The following is a 22,041-nucleotide window of genomic DNA, read 5'->3' on the forward strand; positions in this document are numbered from 1 at the left end:
TGATTCCAGCTACTTTCCCACTGTCTGGGAGAATAGCTATTATTATTTTGTGCATTTGATACAGCAATAGCAATCAGAAAGTTGGAATGAAAAGACAGTCTTGAGCACTAAAAATGTCTCTTGTTTGCATTGCCAGTTCTTAAGGCAATAGGAGGGAGGTTAGGATTGCTTTTGTTTTGTTTTTAAAGAAAGTTTTATAAAAAGATCTGTCATCCATCCATTCAATCAATTTCTATAGCTGCTCATCTCAGACAAATGATTCCAAGTAGTGAACAATCATAAAATCAGTTAAAACCAGGAAAAAATCGGGAAATATATAAGCCGAGAAAAATTAGAACCATAGATAGCAATATAACCAATTCGGAAATGGGTTGGCATGCCTTTATCTGGGATGGGAAAGACAAAACCAATAGCTATTTCCAAAAACATTTAATTAGAAAAGCTCTACTTCATATACGGTTAAAAATCAAAACAAAACATTACAACAAAATCCCAATTTGGCTATCCACCATGGAAGCTCTGATATACCCGAATGTATTGGACATAAACAAGATAATAATATATGAAGACATATTAGATAACCAAGAAAGACTAAAAACAAGGCAAGAATTGAAAGACGAGGGAATAGACATAGGCTGGTATAAAAAAGACAGAGAAAGGAATGGATTTTATAAGGAGCCACAAGAACTGGATAAAATTCTACAGGGAACTGAAGAAAAATTGATTAAGAAATATATCATAATTTATTAAAATTTAAAATGGAAGAAGAAACTGTGAAAGTAATGATGATAACAGGCGACAAATTTGGGGTATACTATAGAATTGGTGGAATGGGAAAAAAATTGGGAAAAAAATTACAAATTTATGTCAACGGCATATAGAGAGAACATGTACAAGATGTTCTACAAATGGCATCTCCCACCAGTGAGAATTGCGAAAACGTTCCCAGAGTGCTCACCTATCTGTTGGAAATGCAACTAACAACACGGAACATACTACCATATGTGGTGGACATGTGCATCTGCGAAAAAACATTGGAAAAAAAATAAAAGATTGCCTGGAGGAGATTACCACACATCAAATTGAACTAAAATCAGAATTATTTCTGTTAGGAACTATAAAAGGAAATTATGAAAAAAATATTAAATACTTAATTCTATACATAATCATGGCAGCAAGAATTACATTTGTATAAAACTGGAAAAATAATTACACACCAACAGAAGAAAATGTAATAAAAAATATTGGAATATGCAGAGATGGATAGGCTCACGAAAGAAGAATCTGAATATTACTCTGTATGGGATTTATGGTATAATTGGCTAGAGGAAAGGGAGGGAAGCAAGAAAGCAAAAAAAAAGGAAGAAAGATCAACAAATTAAAAAACAACTACAAAATCAGAAAATGATTAAAAGATAGAAATACAAAATAGACTGTAGCAAATAAATAATAGGAAATAGATACAAAACGACTCAAATGTAATAAAGGTTGTTCTACATAAAATATATAGAATGTTATATATAGAATGAAGAAAAAAGATGTACGAAATAATATAAATGCACGCATATATAAAGTTATAGTTATACAAAACAACCTATACACGTTGTACAGATAAAAGAATCACAACAGATATGTAAAAGAAGTGTAACATGTTGCAAAGATGTGAAGTTTGCATAAACAAAATAAAAAGATTTTTTTAAAGACTATTTTTAGCTAAAATTGTATAGGATTTGTGATGGCATGTGAGATTGATGGGAAGAGATACTGCCTAAGAAATAATCAGAAAGGAGAGGGGGGAGACCCCAATGTCTTAAGAATCAGAGAACAAAAGGGCTACAGAAGATAATCTCCTAATCTCTGCTGCTGATAGGACTCATAGCATGCCCAACTTGCCAGATAAAATTGGAAAGATAGGAACGATAGAGAGGAGATGATCCCTCATGTAACCTGGTACCAAGCCATGAAGGGCTTTAAAGGCGCAAAAACCAGCATGTTCAGTTGCACCCAGCAATGCATAGGGAACCAGTGCAGCTCACCACAAAAGGGATGTTATATGCGTGAATTATCTGACAAATTTTACTATCTGTACAACTGCATTCTGCACAGCTGAAGCTTTCAAATGCTCTTTTAGGGCAGCTCCTTGTAGAGTGCATTGCAGTAATTCAGACAAGAATTCAAAAACTGTTATTTAGGCAATAACTTTATGAGGCAGGGAGGGAGGGGTTCCCTTGAGTTGGCTCAATTCACAAAATCCTCAGATGCCCTTTCTTGTCCACATGATAACATATTCAGGATGCAGTGCTTTCTGTTTTCACAGAGTAATGAAAAATGCTCTTTTTTGGCAGAATCTACAGTGCATTAAATTGAGGTTAATTGTATGTATCCATGGTCTGACCAGCGCAAAATAGAGAGGGATATTAACTTCTTCCAATACTAATTCTATTCTTCTGTTGATTTACTATTTTGCTTCCTGTACATCTTGTATTTTGCTAACTGCATTACTCCATTGGCTCACATTCATCCAACCCTGGATTAACCATTAAACAAAGTAAGTACTTGTTTAAGACATCAGGCAAGGGAGCCACCACAGAATTCCCCTCCCCCCAACTATTACACTGTTAGCTCTTTCACTGCTGCATTCAATTTAGAATTCAATAATTTTTTAATTTGTTTTTTCCCCCCTAAAATGCATTTAAACATTGCATTTTCTATTACGTGAATAATTTGCTTGCATTGGTTACTGTAATACATTTAATATGTTTGCCCAGGAGAATAGCCTGGAAGAAAACTAAAGTTTTCATTTTCAAAAGCTAAATTTCACTTCAGCACTTGCTGAGTCTTAAAGTTAAAAGTTATCTGAGAAACTGCCTCTTCCTGATTACGTCTACCCATCTCATAAGGTCCTGCAGGAGACACATGCTATAGGTTCCATCTCCAAAAGAGTTCCATGTGACAGGACCTAGGAAGGAAGCCTTTTCATCCATTGCACTTGCACTCTTCAATATCATCTGTCCCAAGTTGAGGTTAGCCCAACCATCATGGCCTTTCAGAAAAACCCCTTTCCCCCCAAACAAAATCTCCCCTCTCCAGCAAACCTAGAGATCTCCTGGTAATAGGAAACACAGGCACATTGGCTATGTTATTTGTAATATTTTTTTTCTTCTCATGATTTTTTTTTTATTCCTATCTATTGTTTTAATTGTTCTTATTTGTTTTTGGTGGTGTATTTTAATTGGATTTTATTGTATGCTGTGTAGAGCCACTTTGGGTGAGATGGGTGGCCATATAAATTTATCAAATAAATATATATACTGTATATACTCGAGTATAAGCCTAGTTTTTCAGCCCACTTTTTGGGCTGAAAAAAGCCGCCTCGGCTTATACTCGAGTCAGTGAAAAATTTGCCCGAAATGGAGGAGAAAAAGGGGCGGGGCCATGCCGCTGGGTGACACTCGTGAATGGCCCAGTGCCCCTGTGAGTTTCCCCTCCCTCTGTGTCAGTTTGCCGCGCAGCGCGCACCGCACCATCCCCCCTCCTCACGTTCTAATGTAATGCAGGGCTGTCTTACGATTCCCCTTCCTCCCCCTCCTGCCGCTCTGCAACGATGTCCCACCTCCTCCTTGTTATGGCAAGCAGCCACATAGCGATGTCCCACCTCCTCTGGTACAGTGATCCAATGATAGGAATCACTGTGCCGTGTGTCATAGGAGGCGGGACATCGCTCCCGCGGCTGCACGGGACATCATCATCACAGCGGGACATCAGCATCATGAGGTGAGTGAAGTATTTCATTGAATACACCGCTAGTTTACTGTTTTTCTTTGAAATAAATATTCAAAAACATTATTGGTATCTATTTTTATTTTTGAAATTTACCGGTAGCTGCTGCATTTCCCACCCTAGGCTTATACTCGAGTCAATAACTTTTCCAGTTTTTTGTGGTAAAATTAGGTGCCTCGGCTTATATTCGGGTCGGCCTATACTCGAGTATATACGGTAACGTCTTGTCAGTTAAGAAATTAAAGGCCTGAGAGTAGCATCCTTTTGGGGGCTGAGTTTAGGGCAGCCTGATGCAGAGCCATTGTATCATATTCAGCTACAATTTTTCAGTCTGAACAATTTCTTCTTTTATGGGAGCCTTTTCAAATGTCTTGCTGAAATCAAGGTGGACAGTGTCCCTCCATCACACTAGCACCTAACTGTTCATTTATCAAAAGAGAGAGGGAGGGAGGGAGAGAGAGAGAGAGAGAGAGAGAGAGAGAGAGAGAGAGAGAAGGTTTATTTGCCATTAATATTTTTAATAATTATATGCTGGCTACCTCCAAACAATATATTATTTTCTAAATACTCACAAACCAGTTGTTTAATCATCTGTCCCAGAATTTTGCCTAGTATTGACAACAGTTATTACTTTGTATTTATCTGACTCTTCTTTTTTAAAGATAGGAACATTTAACTTCCTCTGATACTATTCCAAGCCTCTTATTATTTCTCAAAGATCCCCGAAAGGGACTTTTAAGATGACATCTACACTCTCCTTCAAACACTTGGATGTATATAATTGGTGTGGTCCTGAAGTTATAAAATCAGTCATGGTACCCAGGTGCTCTGTAGGCATCTCCTGCTTGCCTTGAGATGCTTCTCCTTCCCTTTCTTAATTGTTCTGTTTAAAACCCATTTTAACATAGTTCTCTTTTGGGGATAAGGCCAAAGTAAAGCAGAACGTCTCCCTCTTTCACATCATGTAAACTTAATTTCCCCACCCATTCCTACTTTCTTGGTGTTAATCTATTTTCTGGGTTGTCTTTTTCTTCACACGGAGGTCTCCAGGGTTGCAGGACATCTTCTAAATGTGTTCTCAGAAAGAAGCATGTTTTTTTAATCAGAGTCCAAAATGTTGTTTAATTTTCTTGATCTATTGATCACTACCAATTGTCTGCCTTCTGTTCTCCTAAAAAGTGGCTCTTATATTGATCAACTATCATGAGGGGGAATGCTTTGGTCTAGGACAGAAATGGGTAATTAATTTTTCCAAGGGGCCACATGAGAAACTGGGGTTGTTGTGGATGGCCGAACCAATAGGACTGTGAACTTGTGTAAATAAACTTAAATTTGGAAAAAAAAAATAGCAGTTGCCTTCAAAATAAAAGGAATGCAATTATATTGCATTCATAGTGTTACACACGTTTAGGTTTGGCATTTGCCACTGAAGCACAGTTGGTTCTTTAGAGATCCAGTGAATTTAAAATAACAGCAAAACCTTATTGGTTACAACGTACATATTTGATCTGCTTCACAGGGGCACACACAAACTCATGTACGTTTACCCATGTGCTTTTCAGCTAGGCTGGTAGACACTAGCCAGATGGAGGGAAACCACCAAGTCTGGATACAAAGACAACTCAGAGTGGGTGGGCTTCAGGACCCCTTCTATCCCCATAGTCTTTGCTTTGTGGATTCTCAAGACTGGTAGCTGTTGCTGGGATTTGGGCAGGGTTTTCAATATGTTCAGGCCCAATTGTTTTGTCTGGTTCAGGTAACATTTTTCCTTTGTTTCCTTAACAACTTTGTTCCTTCTTAACTACTCTCACTAAGGATCTTTTCCTGGCTTTTGTCCACCAGCTGAAGAGCCTGCTTCATCTTTAGTCATAGCAGCTTCAGCTTAGTCTTACAGCATACACTTATTTATATTTGATTTCTAACTTCCAATTGACCGCACATGGGCTGGACAGGGAGAGCCAAAAGGCAGGATGTGGCTTGGGGGCCATAAAATGCCCAGTTCTCATTTAGGAGCTATCAGTTCCTTCCTTTGCTGATTGCAAAATCAACAATCCTTCTCTTTGCAGAGCCATAGTCTCTCTACGACTACATCTGTGAACTTGTAGCAGTTGCTTTTCACCCAAGAGTCCAGAGACATCACCAGTGTGGAGGTCCTGAAATCTTTGAAGCTCTTAAAGAATGAACTCTTCTTGACAGACTAGGATTTTCATGTTAAGTTGTCCAATTTATGGTTCCTTTTGCTTGGCTTTGTTCTAGAAAGCATTCCCTGTATTTAGTTCAGGAATTCTGAACAGTTTTTCCTCACTCCTCTTCTCATTCTTTTCAAGGAAAGGAATCAGTCTACATTTGCAGCATGTGCAGTTCTTGTTGTCTTCAGAAAGAAAGAAATATCCCTGCATATTATGAGAGTAATTCCTTGGAGAAAATCTTTTTCCTCTGATGAATAAGCAAGTGACACCTCTACTTGACTTTCCCTTCTAAACTCATTTTTGTTCATTGTAAGCATTGCAGCAAAATATTGGCAGCTGAAATTCTTGCTCCATACTGACACCAGTTTTTCCAAGTCATCCATCCTAGTGATATCATAGACTCAGTCAAGCTGCAAAATTGATAAACTTTTAATTCCAATGATAATATATAATCTGCTCACAATTTTTATATAGGTGTTTCCTTCCTGGATATTTGTCAGATCTACAGTTCCAGTGACATATAACCAAGTACTTAGGAACTTCCACCTGTACTCACATTGCAGTTGATAAAGATCTTGCATAACAACTCTCACTTAACAATAATGGCAGGGACTGTTAGGATAGCCATGAGTAAGCAATGTGGTAATGTGACATTGCACTTTACCTCACTTAGCGCAGACATTCCAGTCCCAATTATCATGGTAACCCAAAGATTACCTGTATATTCTATGCTGTTATCATGAGTTAAATCACGGGTGTCAAACTCACTGTGTCACATTGCCACCACGTGACATTTTGTGATGTTTTCCCATTCACGGAGCTGGGGAGTGTGTGGCCTGTGACACATCCTGCCCACAGGCCACCAGTTTGGCATCCCTGCTCCAAGTACCATATTTTTCAGAGTATAAGACCCACCGGAGTATAAGATGCAGGAAGGTTTTGAAGAGAAAATTTTTTAAAAAAAGTTTTTGCACTCTGCAAACCTGAAAACGGCCCTGGTTTTTCCCCAAAAAAGGGCATGAATAGCCCTCAGGAGGCTTGTAGAGTGCTCCTGGGGGTGGGGTGAGGGCAAAAATGAGAAAAAAGGCCCATTTTTTGCTAAAACGGGCCTGCTTTTTGTTAAAAAAAAAGTATGGATAGCCTTTAGGAAGCTTATAGAGTGCTGCCGGGGGATGGAGGGGCAAAAAAAGGGCCATTTTTCGCTCATTTCTAACCTCCCCAGCCCCCAAGAGCACTCTGAAGCCTTCTAAAAGCTATGCACGGCCATTTTGGTGAAGGGGCGGAGTTTCAGGAGGCAAAAAATGCTGTATTCAATGTATAAGACTCACTCAGATTTTCAGCCTTTTTTTTTTTTGGAGGGGGAAAATGTACGTCTTATACTCCGAAAAATACGGTACTTTAGCTCACTCATATTTCTTGCATTGAAGCTTATGAAGGAAAACTCATATATACTAATTTCTCCTAGGCGTTGCTTTGAGTGTCCAAGCACGGGTTAACTTCAGCTTGCTGCCCAAGCACTGAGTTTAACATTTCTGTAGCTCCGCCTCCTGCTCCCCTCAGAGGCTCAGTTTTAAAAAACTCAGTTGCCCTACAGGATGCATTTTGGGGAGATCCAGTCCTTGTGCAGGAGGCTGGTCCCTCTAATTAGTGTAGTGTAGCTCCTTAGGTTTTCTTTTCTTGCAGTGTTATTAGTTAGCTCCTCTATAGATTTCCCTTTTTTTTGTTGTTGTTTTACCTAAGTTCCTGGTTCCGTTTGTTATCAGCTATCCAGAGCGCGAAGCAGGCTTCTTGGAGCGAGGCTGCCCTTTCGCCCGTCGCGATTGCAGCCTCACCATGGGGGGGGGGGGCTCGTTTAGCAGCCATTGATTTGCCCAGGGGACGGGTAGGTAGCTAGGGTCCCCAGCATGGAGCATTAGGCTCCTCAGGCTTCCCCCAGTTGCTCCAGGCGCGTGCACGATTGCGGCCACCATCTTGTTTTCAAAATTGGCGCGCTTTTTGCCTGGGCCTCCTGTCATTGTCGCGCACCCTGCCTTCATCACGGATCGCCGCGGAGAGTGCTGTAACATCAGGCCTTGCTCTGGGCCTCCAGGCAGGCTCCCCTCTTCTTCAGATTGTTTTCCAAGCAGCTGCAGGGGCTTTCTGGCCACTATCAGGCCATTCTCCCCTGCTTAACGGCACAGGTCTGCAGGCATCCACCTTCCTCAGCTGGTGCCATTTTGTTCCAGCCCCATTTGCCTTGGATCCTGAGAGCCTCCACTGGCCTTAATTCCTGAAGCTCTCCAGTTCACTTACCACCACCAGAGATTCTTTCATCTGGCCATCCCTCACACTTCTGCGCAGATCTCATCTTCAGCCAGAAGATGGAACAGCAAGTGGAGCAACAAGCTGGGCCCACTGCTTCTAAATGCAGCAGGCCCAACCCTGCTGCCAAAGGTGATGGGGTGGGGTGCCCAACTAAGGGGAAGCACCCCAAAGTCAGGAAGGCCTCTAAGGCAGATGAGAAACTTGCTGAAAGGCACCAGAAAGCACTTGAAAAGCAGTTTCAAAAGACCCATTCACCACAGCAGCAGCAGCAGGCAGCCCCCACAACTAGGGAGGAGGGGGCATGGACTTCCCTTCCCATCCCCCAGCTAGAGGTTTCCCCCTCCTTGCCATCTGAGGAGGATTTTGGGTTTTCTCCCAACCCTTCTAGGGCCTCCATTGGGTCCCCCTGCCATTCCCTGGCTGAGGATTCCCTTGATGAAAGAGACTCCCTTGCTGGGGAGGAATCCTTGGCTCCCTCTGAACCTGGGCTGGACCTCCCTCAGGTCCAGGAGCCTCAACTGTCAAAAACCATGCAAGAGGTGATGGCACGTGCGATCTCACAGGGTATTTCGGATGGCATCCAGCAGTTGGCCTCTAAATTGCCTATTGCCACTGCTAATCCCAGCAAGGATATAAATCCAATAAACCAAACCAAACCAAGAGTCGTGCTACACGGCCTCAGGAGCCCCCGGCTAGGGAGGTTTCCCCGGCCCCTACTGGAATCTGTGAAGTATCTGACGGGGAGGAGGCGGAGCAAGATGCTCCAGACCTCTCAGAGGACGAAAACCCTGTACCTGAAACACCTATCACCTCAGGCCTCTTCAAGCCCTCCATGTTCAGGGCTATTCTTACCAAGGCTTGGGCAGCTGCACCCCAGATGGGTCTGACAGCCCCAGCCGAAAAAACCCCTCCTGCTCAGGGAATCAAGGAGGCCATTGGCCCACAAGATCCGGGTGCAGGATTGTTTAAGGAGGTTCCCCCCTCTGGATCTGGTCCCAGCTCCACAGTGTTTTTGGACATCATTCAGCATCAGTGAGCCCAACTGGGCTCCGTGGCCCCAGTGGGATAGATAAGAAGGTTTACACCATGGAACGCCCACGGGAGGAGCTACTGAAGCTTTTTCAGGTGGATGACCCCATTGTCTCTCTTACTTCTAATTCTGCCCTTCCAGCTGATTTGCTGGAGGGCTTAAAAGCAGAGGACAAAAGGGCAGAGTCAATTTCCCACAAGACCCACCTGGCCACGACATGGGCCATGAGGGCCTCATCATCTTCCTCATACTTTAGTAGAGTGGCTCTGTTTTGGCTCCGCAAGCTGTTGGCCGGCCTCCAGTGGGGGGATACCAGGGGGAGGCAGGGTGTTAACAAAATAATAGCGGCTGTTGAGTATTCAGCCGACGCCTCGCTTACCGCACTAAATTCTCCTCTAGAGCTCTTGCCTCCAATGTAGCTTCACGCCGCCTACTATGGTTCGGCCACTGGCAGGCAGACGTGAAGGCAAAGTGGAAGCTCACTTCCGCTCCCTTCAAAGGGGGAAGACTGTTTGGGGAGGCCTTGAGTAAGCGTAAGATCCTGCCTGCGGTCACCAAGAAACCGGGCGTTAGGGGTCAGCCCTTTCGCTGAAACTCCTTTCAGAACTCAGAGCCCTCCACCTCTTCTGGGGGGCCCAGTCGATCTTACGCTCAATCCCAGGATCGTCCCTAGGATAAATCCTCCTACAGGGATAAGAATAGACAGCAGGGCAACCATAGACCATTCCATGGGAGGTATTCCAACCGCCTCTTCCGGAAGCCAAGTGACCATCACTGGGACCCTGCCATTGGCGGCGGTCTCCAACTTTATGCCACCCAATGGGAGGAGACCACGACGGACACTTGGATTCTAAATACAGTCCGTCACGGGTTGACCCTGGAATTCCTTTCCTTCCCTCCAAGGATCTTTGTCCATTGCCCTACTCCCAGATCGCCCTCCAGCTCATGAGGGCGGAGATAGATCATTTGCTAGAGATAGCGGCTATAGAGAGGGTTCCCAGGGGCCAGGAAGGCAGGGGATTCTACTCCATCCTGTTTCTGGTCCCCAAATCATCCGGGAGGGTAAGGGCAATACTGGACCTCAAGAAACTCAACAAGTATCTGGTGTACAAGCGCTTCAAGATGCAGTCCCTTCAGACCATCCTGGGCTGCGTCAGGCAGGACAATCTCTTGACCTCCATAGACTGAAGGAGGTGTACCTGCATGTTCCAATCCATCTGCCACATCGCAAGTTCCTGAGGTTCCAGTTTGCCAATCAACACTTCCAGTACAGAGCCCTTCCCTTCGACCTCTCATCGGCTCCTCAAACCTTCACCAGGCTACTAGCCGCTATCGCTGCGCATCTACGATCTCTCCCAGTAAGACTGGAATACTACCTGGATGACATCCTCATTCACTCGTTGTGCAGGGGGCAGGCCCAGAGGGACCTAGACACCACCATACGAGTCCTGCAACACCACGGGTTCTCGGTCAATCTTGCCAAGAGCCACCTGACCCCAACCTGCAGAATTCAACATCTCGGCACAGTGACTGACTCCAGGGACTGCAAGGTCTTCCTCACGCAGGAGAGAGTAGACAACATCAGGTCTCTGGTGAGAGCCATCCGTTCAATGGGGTCAGTGTCGATCGTTTCCCTCTCCCAGCTGCTGGGGAAACTGGTGTCGTGCATTTCGGTGGTTCCATGGGCACGACTGCATACGCGAGACCTCCAGTGGTTTCTGCTGCCACTCCAGAAACGCAAAGCCAGCAATTCCAGGAGAGTGGTGCGTCTTCCTCTGAAGGTTCTATGCTCTCTCAGGTGGTGGCAGACGGATGCCTTTCTGAAGGGCTGCTACTTCAAGGAGCCGGAGCGCCTAATCATAACGACGGACGCCAGCCTCTTCGGTTGGGGCGCTCACCTTCAGGCTCAGGTAGTCCAGGGCAGGTGGTTGCGGGCGGATCTCGCCCACAACATAAACTGGCTGGAGCTCCGGGCCACCAGACTAGACTTGTGCCACTTCCACCGTCAGATCAAAGGCCGCAATGTGCTAATCCTAACTGACAACATCGCCACAAAGGCGCACATCAATCATCAGGGCTGCATACGATCTCTGGCCCTGATGTCAGTGGCGGAAGCTCTGGGCCATTGGGCGGAAAGGTGCCTGGCCTCCCTACGGGCAGACCAAATATCGGGGGAGGACAATGTGACGGCGGACTGGTTGAGCAGAACCACCATCCAGAGCTCAGAATGGCGTCTTCACCCAGCCTTATTTCGCCAGCTGACACAGAGGTTCAGCCGCCAGGAGGTCGACCTGTTTGCGACCCTGTCCAACACTCAGCTCCCCCGATACTTCACCAGGTTCCATTGCCCCGGGGCAAAGGGGACAGATGCACTTTGGTCACGCTGGCCGCCAGGTCTTTTGTACGCCTTTCCACCTCTCCCTCTAATTCCTCTGGTGATCAGGAAGATTCTATCAGAGAGGGCAGAGGTGCTGCTTATGGCCCCTAACTGGCCGAGGAGGTCCTGGTACGCCAACCTTGTCAGTTTGTCAGTCACTCAGCATTGGCGCTTACCTCAGGAGCAGATCTCCCTCAGCCAGGGGGCAGTTCAGCATCCAGAGCCCCAGTGGCTGCAACTGGCCGTTTGGCACTTGAGGAGGACATCCTGTAGCTCAGCAAGTTCTCTGACAAGGTCATTCGTACCATCCAGGCATCCCTCCACTGTCAGAATCTATGAGGCAACTTGGTTATCCTTTTCGCGCTGGTGTGTGACCCATCGAGTTGTAGCCTCTTCTGCCACCATCCCGCAAATCCTGGACTTCTTGCAGGAAGGCTTGGACAAAGGTCTTGCACCCAACAAAGCGTCAAACGGCTGCTTTGGCCACCATACTGTCCACGGATTCACAGTTGCCGCTTACCAGACATCCACAAGTTCTTAGCTTCCTCAAGGGAGCTACCAACCTCTGTCCTCCCACAATCCACAGATATTGAACTTGGGACTTGTTGGTCATATTGCAGTCTTTGTCCACAGCCCCCTTCGAAGCATTTCGGACTGTTGGGCTGCATCATCTGACTCTAAAAAATGGCCTTTCTCATTGCCATCACCTCAGCTTGCAGAATCTCTGAGATGGCTGCCCTCCCGGTTAGAGACGACCTTTGCATTGTACACTCAGACAGAGTTGTCCTCAGACTGGACCCAGCCTTTGTGCCGAAAGTAAACAGCATTTTACATAGATCACAGGAAATTGTTCTTCCGGACTTTTGCCCATGCCCCAGGTATCCAAGGGAGCATGTATGGCATAAGCTTGATGTCCGTCGGCAGTCCGTATTTACATGAAACGGACGGCTCCCTTCCGCAAGTCGGAGGTGTTCTTTGTATCCTTCCAACCAGTCTCTATGGGCAAGAAGTTCACCTCTTCCACCATAGGTCGTTGGATACGTGCATGTATCAAGCTGGCCTATGAACAACAAGCTAGACCGGTCCCTCCTCGCATTACAGCTCACTCAACGAGGAGCGCAGCAACTTCGGCTGCATGGGCTACGCAGGCATCCATTGAGGAGATATGTCGGACCGCTACTTGGTCCAGTCCGTCTCCATTTGTGAAAAATTACAGACTTGATGTTTTTGCCTCTGCCGAGGCCTCATTTGGGAGAAGAGTTCTGCAGCAAGTCATCGCAACCCCCGCGAGCTTGGACAATTCTTTCCTCCCTGGGACGGCATAGCTTTGGCATTCCCATGCTTGGACACTCCAAGCAGCGCCTAGGAGAAGGACTGTTGGCTTACCTGAATGGTCGTTTTCTAGGCGCTGCGGGAGTGTCCAACCCCTCCCCCCTAAAAGTGTGCCCGCGGGGTCCTGCACTCCGGTGGGGGCATGCTCCATCTCCATCTAGGGGTCTTTTAGACTTTCCTTTATTTTTTAAAACTGAGTCTCTGAGGGGAGCAAGAGGCGGAGCTACCGAAATGTTAAACTCAGTCCTTGGGCATCAAGCTGAAGTTAACTTGTGCTTGGATATTCCTGTAGCGCTTAGAGAACGACCATTCAGGTAAGCCAACGGTCATTCTACCCTTTTTTGCTTGTGATCCCACTGGTCACAAACTGGTAGCAAAAACTGAGCAGAAAAAGATGGAAATCATGCCAATGTGCATGCACATTGAAAGTAGAAAATGGGATTCCTACTCAAAGCTGTTCAGTGTACAGTAAGAGATTTTGCACCAAACCATTTATGTGAATGAACAATTGAACACTTGTAGAACTAGAGTTTTAAGGAAGCATCCTTGCTTTATAGATACACTATTCTCTTCCGTTCACTTGACAGACTCTGAATGCTAACAAGAGAGTGATTTGATTTGAAAAAGTAACACAGATCTTTTGTAATTGATGAGATTAATAATAGAGAAAATTCAATGTTCTTCCAAAAACCCACTTTTCATTATAAAGTCTTGCTACTCAAAATTGTATTTTATTATTATTTTCTTTTTTAAAAAGCTTTGATAATTTCACAGTAGTGTGCTGCTAATTCCTATCTCCAGTTTCAAAAATAGCCTGTGATTTTACCTGGACAAGTCTTGCCACTCAAAAATGTATTTTATTATTATTTTCTTTTTTAAAAAGCTTTGAGAATTTCTCATTAGTATGTTGCTAGTTTCCATCTACAGTTTCAAAAATAGCCTGCAATTTTACCTGGACATCTGTGTAAATGATACTACTTTTCTGCTTGTTTACATTCTATATTAATATGCTTACACATTATGGTTTTAAATTACTTTAATTTGTACAATGCTTCTCAAATGTTTAGAACACTATGTTTCTATAAATTAATATGTAAGTATTCATGTACTTACCTAACCCTAACCTCTCCTACATGTCATATGATATGGACATAACAAATATACAATATAAAAAAGTCTAATTTTTCCATATATAAAGGAAATCTGTTAAAAGTCTTTGGCCTTCCCCTTGCAGCCCCATGATTGGCCTCATCATTGACCTTACAAATGGGACAATCAGTAATAACAGCTTTTGAAAAAAAGGTAAATGAGTAAACAGTTGTTACTTCAGGGTTCTGTTATAACCATAAACTGCTTTAAAATCTCTTAATACTTAAACTTTTATGTGGAAAAGGATGTCTCCTTTCCTTGCTGATGAATATAGCATGTTTGGAAAATGTAGAGCTTGAACAAACCGTAGTCTGATAAATTGGAAGGTTGACATCCTCATCAAATGCTACTTGTTTTATTTCTTTTGGAAAATAAAGGAAACCCCCCCCCCTTGACATTCAGTTGACTGGGACCATTGCTTTGAGTAATGATCCTCTGCATGTTTTCCCAGTGCATATCTCCACACACCCAATTTCTTCCTCCTCTCCTGCTTTTCTTATTGTGAAGGAGTGTGTTAGCAATAGCAATAGCAGTTAGACTTATATATCGCTTCATAGGGCTCTCAGCCCTCTCTAAGCGTATCAGCATATCGCCCCAGTCTGGGTCCTCATTTTACCCACCTCGGAAGGATGCAAGGCTGAGTCAACCCTGAGCCGGTGAGATTTGAACCGCTGAACTGCTGATCTAGCAGTCAGCTGAAGTGGCCTGCAGTACTGCACTCTACCCACTGCGCCACCTCGGCTCTATGTGTTCAGTGGCCCACTGCGCCACCTCTATGTGTTCGGTGGCCCACTGCGCCACTTCAGTGTGTTGTTCATCAGGTCAGAAAAAAGATGTTGCTTTCAAAAAGAAAAGAAAAAATAGAATTTTTTTGAATAGAATTCTGACAGAATCTCTATGGACAGTGTTATTTCTAATTTTACTGTTAATTTACCATTTTTTGTCAGTTTTATATGATTAGAAATAGATAGAATTTCAACTCTCTGAGGGAAATTCTAGGCTAGATCTGATTCACAGAAGAATTAACAAAAACAATTTTGTACTGTTCAAATAGAAGCTGCTTCAGTCCATATTTTACCAATAATCATTTCATTTCCATAACTGATAATTAGTAATGGGTGTGTATACATATATTTGAAAGGGGGGACTTGGAGCAGGGGGGGAAAAAAACCTCATTACACAAATTGATTTTTAGTTAGTTGATTTAGTTTATAATTCATAATAAGGGACTAATGAAGTGTATGTATGCTTCATTCTAATGCACTCTGAGTTCCTGAGCAAATGTTTATGAATGCAAGGAAAAGCAAATTATAAAATAATGAACCCTCATTAAAATAATAAAATGAGTTAATAGTTTTACCTTTTACTATGAATTCACATTCCATTCACCTATTCAATCATTCTCCAACTTCTATAACTGCTCTATATAAGTACATATTGAACCAAGCACCGAGCATCCTAAATATTTATCTAATTTGTGCTACATAAATAATGCAAAGTTGTACATACTTGAAAATATAACTTATGGAAACATTTGCATAAAGTGTATATAAGTCTGGTTTTAATTCATCAGTACTTCTTGAATTAATAGCACTATCACTTAGACTTATATACCGCTTCACAGTGCTTTATAGCCCTCTCTCAAGTGATTTACAGAATCCGCATATTGCTCCCAACAATGTGGGTCCTCATTTTACTAACCTTAGAAGGATAAGTCAACTTTGAGCTGGTAGGAATCAAACTGCTGACAGTCAGCAGAATTAGCCTGCAATACTGCATTTTAACCACTGTACCACCACAACTCTTCTTTATTAATTCTTCTAGTTAAGAAAGGTAAAAGTATTGGAGAGAGAAAAAAGTAGAAGAAAATTAGAGGAATGAAGAATAATTGGAATATGTACACATCCATAAAGGAAAAATGTTCATGTTTCGATTGAGTTTTGTTTTCTGCTTCATTTTGCAGGGTGATACAATTGATGAGATGTAAAAGTTGTTGACTGAAAAGACTTGATTTCATATTTCTCTTAATTGCTCAGCAATTAGAATGGGATTTATCTTAAACAAATCAAATTCACAGATTAATTTAAGTAGCCTTGCTAGCTTCTGCAGTGACAAGTCAAGTTATCTTTTTTCACAAAAGTAAAAGCAATTAATTATTTCCATATCTGTTGTGAAGAATTCATAAGGAGCCACAGCTGTCTTAACATATGTAACTAACTTTGTGGTACTTTTTTGTATCTACAGTCATAAATGTTTTGCCATGTAAGGCCCAAGATTACGAGAGTAGTAGTTAATAGAATGGATGTTTATACATAATTTTAGAATTCAATTGAAGTGGTTTGCTTTTTTTTCATGTATTTTGGCTGAATACAAAACATTTTCACCTCGATATACAATGGAGATAGCTGAATTTTGCAAATGGAAGAAAATACTGTCAAGTGTGAACTACAGTATGGTTCACAGTGCATATCAGCAAACATAGACATGCTATCATACAGTAAAATTTCATAGAAAAAATAAATTATATCTAAAAAGTTTGGTTTTTACTTGTTTTGTATCTTCTCAGTTTTATGTTTATATATTATACTGTCACAGACTTCATCTTGCGTATGAATTGAAAATAATATTTTTATAGAAAGTTTAAATTGAGTCTTAAGATATGGATTTTCAAATAAAGTCTTCATAAAGTATGTATTGAAGTATATATCTTCGTATTTCACTGCAGCTGTAAATATTTATTTGCAGCCCATCTCATTTTGAAGTGAGTCTGGGTGGCTTACAGTCTAAAAAACATAATCTTGAGATTGTGTCCATATTGTCCCCTAGTGGCATTATTTATCTAAGTCGCAAGTGATTTTTAAAACTATGTGGATGAATTCCTTGGAATTTACCTCTTTCCAAAATATATTAAAATTGTAAGCTCTCAAGGCATTAAAATCTACTTAGAAAAAATAGCAGTGCAATATTAGCAGTAATACTTTCAGCTATACTAATGCAAAATAGAGAAAATGATAATGTATCATTGATATATTTCAGAATTGGCTAAACAATATTTACAGAGTTCTCACTTTAATCTTTTAAGTGCTAGCTCAGTAGTTTTCTTCAAATTATATACATTCTTATAAATAAGGAATTTTTATACCAAAGGCAAACTAGATAGCTTATGGGCTGATCCAGCAGGACTCATTCTGCTTTAGAATTCTGTTCCATAGAGTTGGGATTTACTTGAATGACTTCCCACTGTGGGATTATGATGAGTAATCCCTAATCCTGGGTCCATTTTCTAGTTGCATATATTGTTGGAAGTATGTACCTAGCTGTCCTTTGTGTTTGCCTTGGAAACCGGCTACATCCTGCAAAAGCTGAAGAAGCTTCTTGGATGAGAAGTGAAACATTTTCAAAGAAAAACCAGAAAGTCCAGTCGCCTCTTGAAAAAGCACCTTTCGGACAACCATGACCTGGATAATTGAGAATCTCCATAGACATTTAGTCCTTGCAAAAAGGTTTACAGATCCTTGAACATATATTCCCTTTGGAATAGGATGTTTGGAGTCTCTGTATTGCTACCCTCTAGTGGCCGTCATGCCTTATTGCAGTGACAGCAATAAAAGAGTGGGTGAGGCAAAAGAGGCAAGCAGAGAGAAATCAATGCACAGAGAAAGCGAGACTGGAAAGAAGAAGGGAGGAGTCGCTTCATCAGCCATTCTTGTCTTACAGGGACCCAGCTGTCACTGGGAAAAGGAGGAGGGAGGGAGAGAGAAAGAATTTTACTATTGTGTGAATCAAGAGGGAGGGGGCAGAACAGAGGGAGGAAAAAGAGAAAAGTGAGGAACGGCATTTGTTCTACCTGAGCTCGAGCTTTTTTGCAAGCTAGTGCTGCTTCTGAATTGGAAGATAGGAGCCGGCACTGCTGCTGCTGCAACAACAACCACACATCATGTCTGGTTACCAGGGCAAGAAGAATATCCCCAGGATAACTGTAAGTGACTTAACCTCTCCTGTCTTCCGTTCTTGGTTTTGTTATGCATTCTTTTTATATTCGCTACGGTTTATGCCAGCAATATGGCCAGCTGCGTTGCTTCAGAGGTGCTAGAATGCGTTTTAGTAGGAATAAGGAGGTAGCTGGTCAGCATGCAGAAAAGGAAGGGAGTGTTTGCAGGAATGGCCCTTAAGTAAACAAATGGGGGATTTCTGTTAATCTGCGCAAGTGATGATTGTAAGGATTTCATTTTGTGTTCTAACATTATCGCTTAATAAAATGTAGGGTGCTTATGAAAAGCACTATTGTTTATTTGCAATACGGACTTAAATTGTTCTGATCAGCTAACACCCTCCCCCACTTCCTGTTGTCCAAAGTGTCTATAGCATAGGGAAGACGTTCTATTTACAAACTTATATAGGGGAAGTAGATGTTCAGTTTAAGATCCTATATTTTTGGGAGGAGTCGAGCTGGAGGTTAAGCCAAACGCTTGAGCCTTCCTCTCTTTATGTCATTTTATTTTTTGTCTTTCTCTCTCTCTCTCTCTCTCTTTTAAGAAGATGCTGTTATCTGCAAGCTGCCTGCGGCATTTTTTTTTATTTCTTGTAAATTTTGGTGCGTCATGTGCTTTGACTACAAAAGAGGGAAAAAAGGAATTGATTCTTTTATAAAAAGAGAAGTCAGATTTATGAACTAATACAAGGAATGTTCATTTATAATACAATGTTTGCTAACCTGGAAAAAATATTTGCTGTAAAGCATGGAAGAGAAGAGGGAGACTGAAATATTGCAGTATTTTGCATCTTTCTTGGCGTGTGCTCTGCAGATGCCTTTCCAGGAGATTCATACTCCACCCTGACTTATTGTTGATGCAATGAAACGCCTTGCACTGGGGGTACCCCCTTGGTTTTTAATAGGCCTGGTCTTTTTTGTTACTGGCTTCTGATACAAGGAGTGCAGCTGTACTTTGTCTCTAATGCATTTTAATGAAATCTTTTGTGGGATGGGATATGCATTGGGGGAATGGATGGATACTCCATCTTTGTAGCAAACAAAGGAAGCACAATGAAACACACACACACAAAACATACACTTGACTGAAAGCTTAACGTCTATATATAATTTCCCTGAAAATTGGTTAAAAGTCACCAATTTTCTGTTAATCGGGTGCCTTGTTTTTTTTTTAGTTTGAAAAGCATGTTTATACAAGTTACAGATTTATTTTGTAGAGAGTGAAGCATGTTTTTCTCCCTGTGATCTTAAATTACTGAGTTACTGAATAAAATATGCCATTTTAGTTAGTTTGTTTGTTTGTTTATCCCATAAAAATAAGATTCTTCTAGAATCTATTGGGTCAGACTTGGGGTGGGTTTTGTTTGTTTATTTTAGCATGCAATAATATCGAGGATCCCCGTCCCTGGTTATTTCAGGAAAGCATAACATCTTCACTCACAGTTCTTCAAAGAATCATTTTGAACATAATTGATTTATTACCATGATGTACCCACTATGGATCAATATTTTTGCTATTTAAATCAGTCTTATCTGCTGTTTTTCAGTTTGAGCAATCCAGAAACAAGACAAATGTACCAAGCATAATACAAAGGACCAGCCTTGGGAAAGCGATGCATTTTCTTTCCCCTTAAGTCTTCAAGGTGTGATCCACATCCATTAGCTAAATTCCATGATGTTGTTTTCTTTTGTGCTGCTGCACCTGACTGCAGTACTTCTGCTTCTTTGATAATCTGTGCAGAGTTGCCACACCTACTTTGGTATTTGACATAGCCAACACTTTCTTTGAAATGGTGGGAAATCCATTTTCACCAGGGTTTGGTTACCCATCTATTATCTAGAAATCATATTCTAGAACCCCTTTGTTATTGCCATAATGTGTCCTTTGCTTCAAAACAAGGAAAGTCTTGTGAATTTGGCCTTAGGATTTGTACTCTAACTGCAGTTATGTGTATAAAGCTTTGTGTGATGTTTAATGTTTGCCTACCTTTCTAGAAGAACTGAAGAGAAATAATTCTTGCTGAGAAAGTAATCCTAAAATTTTGAGGATGGATGGGTTAAATTACGTCATTTGAAAAAAGATTTTGAGATGGCAAATAAAGAAACTAATTTTCTAGATCAAATATATGTATGCATTTATGCACAATTGGTGATAGGTATGTACAAAGGTTACACTATTGTGCAAATATTCCTTACTCAAAATACAATTCTAGTGGGAAGTGCTGAGAAGTTGTTTCTTTAGGAACACTGGGACCACTTTAAAGAAGGCTATTCCCTGCAGACCAAATGGTGTGTCTTCTGAGTAAAGTTCTCAAACCTCTCTGCACTTATTGCCATAAAGGAATATATTTTACAAAGAAGAAATAAATGCTGTGGATCAGGATTATATATAGGTACATGCGGATTGCTGCATAGATGATGCAGATTGAGAGCAATTCATATTCTCCTCATTATTTAATAGGCTGGCCATCAAGGATATATTACATGAAGCAAAGTCAAATTCCAGCTTGATTCTGGATCAGATAAATGTAGTAATTTATTCTTAAGATCATGAGTTCTTAACAGTCTAGAACATAACCCAAAATGTTGATGGAAATTATTTCAATGTTAAATGATTAAAATCAAGATAACTTCTCAGAAGAAGAAATGTTAAAAACGGTAGATTCTGTTGAAAGTCTCCAAAAAGTATAGGAAAGGAACTTGGGATTTTAATTCAACACATTATCTTGGATCTCAGTGTGTACTCTTTAAGTTATATAAAATTATTAAGAATTAATTTCTTAGATGGTATTATGCCTCCCTAAAAGCACATTTTATTTTTTTCTAACTTGTGTTTGGGAATGTTAATCAAATTAGTACCATAGTGCTGTGTGGCAGTTGCCTCACTTAGTTACTGCTTTTGGCTTAAATGTTTTCAGGAAATTGGAAAAATATGTAACATACATTAATCTTTCTAATGTAACTTTATTGTATATTTTTATTCCTTTTATAACATAGTTTATATTTGAATTTTTGAAACTGTTATGGGTGTTGTCTCAAAATGGCTGCCTTTGACATGATAATTCACAAAATAGCCATTTCAGAAATTGGTGAATTATGGAAACCTAAAGACATGTTGAAATCATGGTTTGAACCACAGACCTTTACTTTAAACCCAGCAGGGTGCTAGTTCACAGAAGGCAAAAATATTTGCCTTTTTTGGAGGGATTAATATCCTTCCTCTCCCCCACTGTATCTTCAGGTCCAGATCTAGAATGTGAGAGATGAAATCTAAATATAGCCTAAATAAAAGAACAAATCCAGAGACTTGAGATAAAAAATACAGGCACACCCTATTCTTTGTTTTCTATTTTCAATTCCACTGCTTTGTCTCTTTAGTTTGTCTGCTTTACAAACACACTTGCTTTATCTTTTTGAATTGTCTAAACAGTTTTGGAGGATACTTTCACTTTGATAATTGTTTACTACTTATCTACTTTGATGGTCATCTTTAGCTGGAAAAGCAGGGTGGGTGTAGGAGATGACCAGATTAAGCCTGAAGGAGGAGTTAGGCGCATCATCAGTTTGGAGTCCCTTAGTGCCCACAAGATATCTGATCCCAGCCTTCTTTGAATTCTGTTGATTCTTACATACCACCAACTTGCTTTGACTGTTAGTAGTTCAGATTTTTGTTTAGAGCAACATGGATAAACTGGTGCTCATTTGAACAATCCTGGTTCCTGTTTTATTGCACCTAATAGTAACACTTACCACATCTCTTCTTCCATTGACAGTTCATCTCATCTTTACCTATATTTCAAAGCTGAGATTACTTCATTTTCAGGGTCCTGCTAGGGAAGGCCCTCAGAAGCACCATCTTACTGGAGCTTTAGACCAGGAGAGGCAACCC

General features: G+C 41.5%; 1 protein-coding gene across 2 annotated transcripts in view; it reads left to right on the forward strand.

Annotated features, from left to right (window-relative positions):
• DPYSL3 (dihydropyrimidinase like 3) overlaps positions 1–22,041 on the forward strand; it is a 73,083-nt gene that overhangs the window by 11,119 nt on the left and 39,923 nt on the right. Inside the window, exon 1 of one of the 2 annotated variants that reach the window (XM_032210216.1) lies at positions 17,811–18,140. The exons of the other annotated variant lie outside the window; for it this stretch is intronic. Coding sequence (XP_032066107.1) covers positions 18,099–18,140 — 42 coding nt within the window. The 5' untranslated portion in view covers positions 17,811–18,098. Of the gene's footprint in view, positions 1–17,810; positions 18,141–22,041 lie in introns of those variants that run through there. 2 annotated transcript variants of the gene reach the window in all.

The sequence above is a fragment of the Thamnophis elegans genome, chromosome 2 (genome assembly GCF_009769535.1).
Source record: "Thamnophis elegans isolate rThaEle1 chromosome 2, rThaEle1.pri, whole genome shotgun sequence".
In the NCBI taxonomy this organism is placed as follows: Eukaryota; Metazoa; Chordata; class Lepidosauria; order Squamata; family Colubridae; genus Thamnophis; species Thamnophis elegans.